The 10,775-nt window shown below is 50.4% G+C and overlaps 1 protein-coding gene across 1 annotated transcript; it reads right to left on the bottom strand.

The window, feature by feature from the left end:
• Positions 1–9,188: 9,188 nt before the first annotated feature.
• HS3ST1 (heparan sulfate (glucosamine) 3-O-sulfotransferase 1) lies at positions 9,189–10,484 on the bottom strand. The gene has a single exon (XM_004681406.1). The coding sequence runs from the start codon at positions 10,380–10,382 to the stop codon at positions 9,441–9,443; it is 942 nt and encodes a 313-aa protein (XP_004681463.1). The 5' UTR covers positions 10,383–10,484; the 3' UTR covers positions 9,189–9,440.
• Positions 10,485–10,775: the final 291 nt, after the last annotated feature.

Raw genomic sequence — 10,775 nt, 5'->3', positions numbered from 1 at the left:
GCCCTGTGGGTCACCTCCCTGGCTGGGGATTGAACTTGTGCTGCAGTGGTTATGGCCAACTTCACAATGCTGAGCTTTAACTCACTGTGTCACCAGGGAGGGTCCATATTTCATTTTTAATATTTGTTTCAACAATTTGGCCACCTATGCTCAAGCCATGGTGTGGTTTTTCTGTCAAACTGAACTGAAAGGAACACGGGTTACTTCTGACCCTGGAAAGATCTGACTGGAGATACAGTTACCTTGCAGCTCTCAAGTTGAACAACCCACAGGTGTATTGGGCACAACATGATTTAGAGAGAAATAATGCACTTCTTGGAATGGGAGGAACTGAAAGCTGTGCACAGAAGTTTAAATGATCACAGCAAATGATTTAGTTGAAGGCTAAGACACAAGTTAGACACATGAAGAATGGGTGTAATTAGGTCTGCTTCACATTAAGTGCCACGCTTAATTTTCATCCGTAAGCTTATCTAAATAATGCAGCAAATGGAAACTGAAATTGTCACTCACATGCAGTGATCACACATAGTGAGTACTTTCATGGAGTCGCTTCTGTGTACACCTGCACATGCACCAAGAACACAGTCAACTTGTCTGCAGATAATACCAAGTTAACATGGAACCTAGGGTCAGACTGAGTTTACTTTTGGGGTGTGTCTCTCTGTGTGCAAAAATTAAATGTATTAAACTTTAAATTTGGGTCAAAATAGCATAAAATTCGACATTTTGACGATCTTACGTCTACAACTAAAGATGCTTACTTAATTACATTCAAAAGTGTGCATTTGTCACTACTCTTCTTTTTCCAAACTGTCATTACCTGAAGAGAAACTTCATACTAGTGAACGTATCTTTTCATTGCCACCTACTGCCAGACCCCTGGTAACCTCTAATTTACTTTTCTCTATGAATTTGCCCATCTTAGATATTTCATATGACTGAAATTATACAGCCTGCACCTGTGTTTGCTTTATTTCAGTTAGCATCATGTTTTCTAGGTCCATCCTATTGTTGTGTGACTGTATTCCTTTTCCTGGCTGAATAATACTCCCTGGCATTGAGAAACTACTTTTTTTTTTTTCATCAGTCAATCCAGTCATGTGTTGATGGACATTTGGGTTGCTTCCTTTTCATGATCATGAGTAAGATTTGATTTTAATTAGTAGACAGTTGTGGCTGAAATTTCTCTTAAATTTTAAAACTTGTTTAACTTTTCTTTTTAACATTGTCATACCTCCCAGAAAAAAGAAAAAAGTAGGGCATTGTACACTGGGAGAGGGCAAAAACTGAATTTTAAAGCACTGATTTTGGTGAAAAAGGTAAAAATAGCAGCTAATTGAAAGATAGTCATTTTATGTCCTTGAGAGCCAGTTAGGCGTCTCCCTCACTAACACAGGTAAGTTTTCAAACCATATAGTGTATGCAATTTTCTTTTTAAATTACCTTCAATCTGCATCTGTTATTTGTAGAAAAGAAAGGAAAAATGGAACATTCAACTTTTTCTTCTTCATTGTTTGAATATTTGGGGGAGACGGAAAGACCTTGATTATCTAGATAGGTGTCTCAAAAATGTTCAGATTTATGGAAATGTTTCTCTTTTGGGTAAACACTGAATGTCTATCATCATAAAGTCTCACTGATTTTACATGTTTTGGCCTTGACCTTCCCACAGGACAATGATGGCCCAAGTGTCATTCCTAGCCCTGACTCCCTTACTCACAGACCCTTTGCTAGGTCCACAGAGACTGTATTCAAAGAACATTAAGTGAGCTTGTGTTGAACTCCCAGGACTGTCCAAGACTGAGTTCCGGAGCGCTGACAGCCTGTGAACGGCAGAATTTCTTTGATGAAATCTCATCCCATTTCACGTGAGCATTACCTCTGGCAATGGAAGCTCAGCTTTATCCAGCATCACCCACATGTCGAGTAATAATGTCAAGAGTTAAAACCCAGGAAATAGGGTTTTAAAAGATAAATAGTAAAAAAAAAAAATGTAAATCACAGCTGAATTGGAAACTTGAAGTGCAAATCAGAACTAGGTATAGTCTTTAATTGTGTGGAAAATGTAAATTGCTGCTAAAGATAGAACTTCCAAATTAAAGAAGTGGAAGTGGAGTCCGCCAGGCATACCTTTTCAAGTGCTGTATACAGCTTTTAACATGCAGTGTTAAATGGCTCTGCGGGATTCTTTCAAGTTTGACAGATCTTATGAGAGGTCTTGTAGGTCTGCCTGGAGTTTCCCAAGTTGACCTCAGTGTAGTGTGTTCTAGAAGTATCTTTTCTCATGTGTTCTAGATGGGTTATAACAAAATTGAGTACAAGGGTGCATGCCCGCATTTTCCTTAGGGAGAAAATGACTTTAAAAATCACTTAATGATCGTCATATGAAAAAAAAAGATTGGAGTGAAAATAGTCAAAGGTCTGGGTTAAAATAGTTGCAGTAACATAGCAGGACTAAACAGATTAGTAATAACAGCTTATACATGTGTGATGGACTCGATGGTTCAGGGAAGCTCAGATCTATGTCAAGCCTCCTTTCACATAGGACCAAAGTTCCATTGCATTGTTGTTTGGCCCATTTTATTGTGGAGAGACAGACAAGGATGGTAGCAAGTCTCCATAAGGACTCCCAGTGACCCATGCCTCCTGTCACTCAGCTGCGGATGTGTCCAACCCACAGCAGCTGATGCTAGTGGGGGGTGTCAGTCTTCTCACTCTATGTGACTGGCAGTCCTGCTTGGGTCTTTTGGAATATTGGGGGAAGCCAGCTGCCATGTTAAAAAATGTTACTGTCTGAGAATGGCACACCTTAAAACAATTAGCAATAACAAATTTTGGTGAGGATGTGGAGAAAAAGGAACTCTCCTGCACTGCTGGTGGGAATGCAAACTAGTACAACCACTATGGAAAACTGTTGGAGGTTCCTCAAACTGTTAAACATGGAGCTTCCCTAAGACCCAGCAATCCCACTCCTAGGTATCTACCCAAAAGACAAAAACACTGATTCAAAAAGATACCTGCACCCCCATGTTTATTGCTCCTTTATTTACAATTGGAAAGACATGGAAATAGCCCAAATGCCCAAAAGTAGATGACTGGATTAAAAAAATGTGGTACATATACACAGTGGAATTACTCAGCAACCAAAAAAAAAAAAAGAAAGAAAAGAAACTCTTGCTTTTTGCAGCAACATGGGTGGAGCTGTAAGGGATCATGCTCAGTGAGATAAGCCAGAAAGAAAAGGAAAAATACCATAGCAGGTGTATAATGGACCAGGAGAGAAAATAATGATAATGACGAACAGCTATGTACCAGAGACATTTTATGGGGGTGGAGTGGGGAATGGGGTCAAAAACAATGGGAGGAGGGAAGTGCACTGGGATATGGTGATGGCACATGGGTGCCTCGATGATGGGGAACCCACAGGGATTACAACTGAGATGAAAAAATAAAGTACAAAAATAAACATATTATATATTAAAAAAAAAACTTAAAAATATCTAACACACAAAAAAGTCACTGTCATTCCAACAGAGTCATCAAGTATGTAGTAACGAAGCCATTTTGAATGTCTTGGTTGTAGTCTCGACAACTTCAGTCCTAGCTACCATATGATTACAGCAACGTGGGCACCTAAGAGGACCTACCGGCTACCCCTCGTCCAGCCACAGAGCTGAGAGATAACCCACCATTGGCCTAAGCCACTAAGTGGTTTGTTTGTTTTTTAATTTCCCTCCCCCCACTGTTTTTGATCCCACTCCCCACTCCACCCCCACAAAATGTCTCTGGTTAAGCCACTAAGTTTTAAGGAGTTTACTACCCAGTAGAGACTTCTAGGAACACCAAACACACTTGTCAATGAGGGGTCTGATCCCATGTGTCTACGCTATAAACAGAGCTGAGTGGGAGACTTTAGCTTCTACCCAGGGGTCACACAATGGATACTCAGTGTGGAAGACCCTGCGAGGCAGTTCTAGGGCCTCAGCTACTAACCAGGAGATTGAGAAGAGATCTGACTCCGCCAGGTTACACGGCCTTCTTCCAGGAAGCAGGAAGAGCAGCTCCAGTGAGTAATAAGATTGCTTTCAACTCTATTGAGTTGGGTGAGTTATCAAAAAAAATACGCAATTTATTTTTAATATACATGCTTTCCAGGGGGCTGAGCTTTGCACTTCTTGACAGTCTGCGGTAGAATTATCTGTTTGGAAGCAAGGAGAATATACATTTAGGTCCATGAAGTATGGGTTTTAGTAGCCAGTTTGGAGATGTAATAGGTTGCCTTGGAGAATCGTGAGCGCTCCTCTAATGCAATATTCAGGTGAGGCTGTACAGAACGGCACTGTGGGAAAGGTGTGGGCATTACAATGATTCATTTAGTTAATAAAGATTTGTAGCTCCTGTGTCAAACTTTGTTCTGCTTGCTTGGAAGAGGATGGTCAGGAAAAGCAGTGTGGTCCTTGATTTCCCAGGGGTTGGTCAGGACTGCTTGAATCAGCACGTGGTAAAGCGCTACCTGAGCCTGGCCGGGAGGACCCCGGGGAGGGCAGCCGGACCAGAGGCGGGGAGTAGCAGAGGACTTCACAGCAGGTTCACTCCACACAAGACTCCCAACTCAGCCCACAGACCACTACTTCCACCGACCACGTGCCAGGCTCTGTGGTTCAGGGGCTCGGCGTCCGGAGGAAGAGGCAGTCGTGTTCTCCTGAAATGAATTATCTGCCCAACATCGAGATAAAGTGGGCAAAGAAACTACAGTGTGGTTTCAGCAGCTGGCTCTCAGCCTCATTCAGCAGAGAGCACCACAGAGCTCGTCCTGACAGAAGCCAGGAGGGGGCACTCCTCCTCCTCGCCCCATGTGCTCAACCCTCCTCATCAATCGTTTGTCACTGGCCACCGCAAGGAGAGAGGAAAAGAGGGGTGGGCTGAGCCTCTCGAGCCCCTGAGGCAAGAAGCTGCTGCCAGGCCGTGCGGCCCAAGCCTCTACCAGGGCCCTGCCTGGAGAACAGGACCTGGTGGGCACCCACTCCCCGGCTGGCAGTGGTGAGAGTCCACAGCAGGGTGGGGGCCAGTCCCGAGCCAATGCAGCCTGCCTCCTAGAGCCCGGTGTTCTCAGCCCCAGTCAGGCCCCACAGAATTCACAGTTTTCACCTCTTCTATCTCACTGAATTCCCGCCAGATCCAAGCATCATCTATACTGAGAAGGGAGCTGAGATTCTGCGCATTAAGGCCAGATGACTCTCACGGGCAGTCACGTTCATACCAAGGCTGCCCAGCTCTAACTGCTTCATCACTCTGGGCACCCACCTTGGGGGTTTGGGGACTGTGGCATGGACATCCTGCTGTCAGGGTGAACTGAGAACCGAGGCCGTGTCCCACCGCAGTGCTCATCGGTCAACAGCCACATCAGGTTATTGTGTGCTGTCCTGTCACTCCCGGTTTGCCACCAGAGAGCTCCGTGGGCTTGTTCTGGACTTCAGCTGAAGGCCAGGTGTCTTCAGTAACTCTCTACTAGTAAGGAGTGTGTTTGCCCGAGGGCCCACCTCAAGTTCCAGTCAGTCTCTTGTTTGAAGACCTCAGGTATCACCCTCCTGCACGCTGGACTTTCCTCCCCTCTCAGTTGCTCACACCAGGATGCCTTTCACCCCGCAGGTGCTAGACACCTGCCTCTCCCTCTCTGGGCCACCTGCTCAAGCTGAAAGGTTGAGAACAAGGAGGCACGGTGCCAGTTTACAGCGCTCTGGCACCTCGGGCAAGCTCTTTGAGCCGAGTTTGCATTTCCTTCTCTGCAAAGTATGTGCTGGGCCGTTTCCTCCTTCTTAGAATCCTCGTGTGGATCAGAAGCCGCCTATTTAAAACACAAGGCGCATAGCAGGTGCGCGCTAAGTGATAGTTATATTTAGGACAGACACACCTGAGCGGGAGACAGACGAGGCACATGGGTGCCTGCTAAGTAAGCTCCCACCACTTGGCAGCAGATGTCAGGGTGCCAGGGGCACAGCGGATCCTTAGCCCAGCGAGGCTCCGTGCTCAGCCTCCAGCCTGCACCCCAGCGCCCTCCGCGCCCATCACCAGGGCCTGGGTGCCTCGTCTGTGCTTGTCCACAGCTCTGGCTACGCTCCTGCCTTCACGCCCTGAGCCCACTGGACCTCCTCCGAGAAGCCTTTCCGGGGAAAAAGCAGGAGTCCCTGCGGCTCGCCGCCGTGTGCTCTGGCTCACGGCTCTGCCAGGCAGCCTCAGGAACAGTCTCACTCGGACCACTCCTGAGAAACGGCAGCGTGAGGCGTCCCTGGGAGACTCGATGCCCACACGCTCCACAGCCCGGCCACCCCTGAAGCTGAGTGGGTTCCCTCTGCCTTCCGAAAGCCTCTTGAGGGCATGGCCATGCTTGCTTTCTTAGACCCCAGTTCCCGCTTCTCTACAGCGGTTCCCACCTTACCTCCCTTGGGGCTCCCGATGGGGACCCTAGAGGGACCCCGCAGGCCAGCCCCCCATGCAGGCCGGCCAGGTGCACGCAGCTGGTGCCGCCTGCCCTCCCTCGCTCCTGTGCTTCAGGCCTGAGCCCGGCACAGCTCTGCCCTCAGGCCCGCCTGCACTTTGTTTCCCTGCCCAGGCCGGCTGCCATGGAAGCATATAGCAGGGATTCGCAAGGAAAGGATCTCTTTATGATTTTACCGACTCTTGGCAGTGATCCCCAGCTCCGCCCCGTAAGCCGCAGGCCTCTCCTGCCCTCCTTCTCCTGCCCTCCTCCTCCTCCTTCCCCGAGCAACAGTCTCCCAGGCTACCAAGGGCAAAGCGCCGTGGCTCAGGGGCACATCATCGTTTTGCTAACCAGCACATTTTCAGGCTGTGAGCTGATAACCAGAGAGCGTTAAGAGGATTTCAGCTCTATCTGATTCCTGGAGGCCGGGCCGGGCCGCGCTGTTCTGATTCAGAGGCACCGAGCTCAGGGACGAGTCCATCAGGAGCCTGGACTTCTCGCTGCTCTCCGGAGGCCCCCACCCCGAGGCCCATGCTGCTGGCCTGGGCCAGTGGGGCAGGAAGCTCTCCCTGCAGGGGGTTGTGTCTCTGAGCGATCTGTGTTAGGCCTACTGAGACACCAGCTGGTGCGACTGACCCCCGGGTGGCTGCCTCCCAGCCCCCCGAAGCTGCCTCAGGTCGACTTCAGTCTCCCGTTACTCCGAAGGGCCCCAAGTCCCCGGGCCATGATATGTTACCCCTCCAGCCTCTGACCTGCTGGCTGGGTTGTGCCACACATGGATGAGTGTACTGAGCTCCGGGATCCTGTCCCCCTGTGCTTCCACAAGCACATCCTTCAGCAAGACCCTGCACCCCCAGATCAACAACCATGAAGTGGGTACCCACTGACCATTTTGCACTGGGCTGCCCCTTACCATCCGCTGGGCCAGCTCCGAGGCTGGACGGCACCACGGCCCTTCCGGCTTTCCCTCCCCCCCTTCCCGCCACCTGTCCCACGCGCTGCACTTCCAGGAGACCATCACCCTGTCGGGGCGCAGTTATTTTGCAGAGTGGAGTCTCTACTTAGTCACCAGATTCCTGGGCTGCCTGGGGAACTCGCCTTCACCTCTCTGGGCTTCCTGTTTCTTTCTCTGGGTCTCGCAGGGTGTGCGGACACAAGAGGTGACTGGGGGACGGATGGAGCAGATTCCAAAGTGTTCTGCCCCCGAGACTGCCGTCAGTATTTCTCCCACCCCTCCGGGGAGTTGGTGGGTTGATGGCAGCCTCATGGGCCCTGGCAGGGGAGGCGCCCTCGCCCTCTCTGCTGTCATGCGTGGTGTGGGTGGGGCCGGCCAGGCGGAGGTCAGGCCTGGCTGCAGCCGCTGAAGCGCGGCCAGTGACTCAGGCCCCTGATAGCACTCTGAGAGCGTGGGCGCCTGCTCACCCCTTCCTCCACCCGGGCACACCTCTTGGGGTGGGAAGCTTTTGGCACCAGGGAAGGAATCCATCAGGGCAAGTCAGGAAAAACTATCTCAGCATCCAGGCCTTTCCTGTTAAGTTCAGAAAGAATTGGGTAGGAAAAAAAAAACAAAAAAACACCCAAATGCTGTGCTTTGACTAGATGTGGATTCCAAGCCCAGGCTGAGATAGATAGTCTGCTTCCTGGGCTTGCTTGGAGACATGTCATTGTGTCCTTGAATGTAGGAGGCCATCAGTCATGTCCACCTCGCTCCCCTGCCTTAAGTAAAAACTATATCAGGAAGCAGTATTTTTGCCTTGTGTTGTACGGTAGTGAGTATGGTTTACTGGCATCGGAAAACACGCTGCAATGTATTTAATTCTGCAAAAGACTGCGTGGAGAATGCACAAGGAAACTCAGGCTACGAGGGGCTGATCTGATCGCTGCCCGTTGGGGGGTGAAAGTGAGGCTGATATCGAGGTCGCCCCCATTTGGTGCTTATCTTTTTTCAGTTCCAACCTTGGGAATTTAAATTTCACTTCATTTTCAGAACGACAAACTCAGAGTTGGATTTTAAATGTAGACGGGCATGAGGCATGGTCTTTCAGAAATAAGACACCCAACCCCAGCAAAGTGCTGTCTTTCGGTCTGTCTTTCAAGGAATCTCCTGGAGGGGGACTAGCGGGAGTTCTGCTTTTATTCTATTCCAAGTGCTTCCGAGACCCCTTGCCTCTTGGGTCAGGGTGCGCAACCCCAAATTCATCCCGAAGGCCAGTAGTTTATTCCCTAAGTTTATCGTTGGTTTCATCCACCTTTAAGGTAGGACTAGCCTGGTACTGAGATCGGAATCTAAGCAAGCTCTCTTCCAGGCGAAAATCTGTCACAAGCAGCCTACGCCTACTTATTAACTAATTCTGCAAGTCTTCATATTGCTTTGTTCACTCTGAATTCACCTGGGGTTACAATCCACAGGCAGGTACCTGCTGAAGTGGGAACAAGTGAAATTGAACTTGCAAGAATAAAAGGGTAATCTCAGTGGAGATAAATCTTCCAAGGCAAGTAAGAACTAAATGCGATGACCGTAGCAAGGCATTAAAAATTAAAAAGAACAATGAAGGAAGGAGAGGTGCATGAGAGCCAGGAAAACATCTGTTTTAAGTAACACAAGGATTAAGTTTCCGGGGCACAGACAGCTATTGGGAGTTGGGGTAAGTTAATTATATCCTTAAAAAAAAAAAGACACTGCATGCTCAGACTTTTTGGAAGTGATAGTTTAGTTCCTTCATATAGAGACATATTACACAATGTTAACAACCATGAAAAACAATACAAAATGCCCTCAATTTAACAAGTAGAAAAATATAACTAGTATATATGGCAATTGTGAATCTAATACTGTACAGAAGTAATTTATGGATTTTACAAATAAATTATAGCTTCAATGCCCTTTTAAAATTATTTCCCCCTAGATGTACACCAGAACTTACAGTCGGAAAGCTCCGAGCCTAGAGCTGAGGGCGCATTAGTGCCAGTCAAATGTCCTGCCAACGAGCTCGAAGAATTTCTTGTTTGGCTCGTGAAAATATTCGTGGAGTTTGTGGAGGAGTTTGGGGTCCACCTGGGGGTGCGCCCGGCCTTTGGACTCGTGCAAACAGCGGTCCCGGCCGCCGTCCCTCAGGCAGTAAAATCCCTTGGTTTTGTTAAAGTAGAAGTTGGAGGCGTTGATCTGCGGCGCCAGCTTCAGAAAGCGCTCCACCTTCTGGATCTCGGGGAAGGGGTCCCTGATGAGGCGGTCGCCGTCCACGATGTGGATGTGGCGCAGCGGGAAGAAGCGCAGCCAGTTCTGCAGGTGCACGTGGTAGAGGCTGCGGTTGAGCGCCTTGTAGTCCACGTTGAGCCGGCCGTCGCGCACCAGGAACTCCTCTATGGACGGGTACGGCTTGCGCTTCTGCAGGTGGTTGTAGAACACTTGGGTGTAGTCGGACAGCACGCGCTCGGACGGGTCCCGCAAGATGAGCAGCAGCCTGATGGTGGGGTTCAGGCGGTGGACGCGCTCAGGCACTTTGGGCGACGTGAAGTACGCGGGGGTCTTTTCCACCGTGAGCTGGCGCGGGGAGGAGAAGGGCATCTGGCCGAGGTACCAGCCGAGGCCCTGGCTGTAGTGCTCCTCCCAGTCGAAGAAGTGGACCTCGTTTTCGGCGGCCGCCACGTCGGGGTGCAGGCTGAGCATCTCCAGCAGCGCGCGGGTGCCGCCCTTGCGCACGCCGATGATGATGGTCTGCGGCAGCTGCTGCGCGGAGCCATTGGGGGCCGCGCCGTCCCGGCCCTCGTCCTGCAGACTGGCCGGCCGCAGGGGCGCCGGCTGGGCCTGCTGGGCCTGCTGGGCCCCGGGCGTGGCGGGGCGCGAAGGCACCAGCTGGAGTCGGGTCAGCAGCAGCACCGCGCCCAGCAGCAGCGCTGCCATGCTGGACGCCACCGTGGCTTCACTGGGCCGGGCGCCGCTGGGTCATGAAGCGCCGCCGCAGGGAAGGCCCCGGTCAGTGACACATGGGTGTCGCAGCCACCACTTACTAGGAAACAAAGGAGGGACATGGATTAGCCGCAAGTCAAAACGGGGTTTACCCCGCTGTCAATCTGAACCCCGGGGCTGGGCACTCAGCGCCCCGGGGTTTTAGCCCGTTAAGCTGGGAGTGCAGGCAATTTTGCCAACCGCCAGAGAGTACATAGCTTAGACTTCGCAGGACCTACAGTGTCGATGGCAACTCCGAGTGCCCCGTCGTGGCTGGAAAGCAGCGGACAGGGCGAGGGTGGATGGGGGGCCAGTAACGCTTTCGGACACTGACCTCCGAATGGCATG

The sequence above is a fragment of the Condylura cristata genome, unplaced genomic scaffold, assembly GCF_000260355.1.
Source record: "Condylura cristata isolate star-nosed mole 26May11 unplaced genomic scaffold, ConCri1.0 scaffold00012, whole genome shotgun sequence".
Taxonomy (NCBI): Eukaryota; Metazoa; Chordata; class Mammalia; order Eulipotyphla; family Talpidae; genus Condylura; species Condylura cristata.
This window is presented reverse-complemented; position numbering and strand designations above follow the sequence as displayed.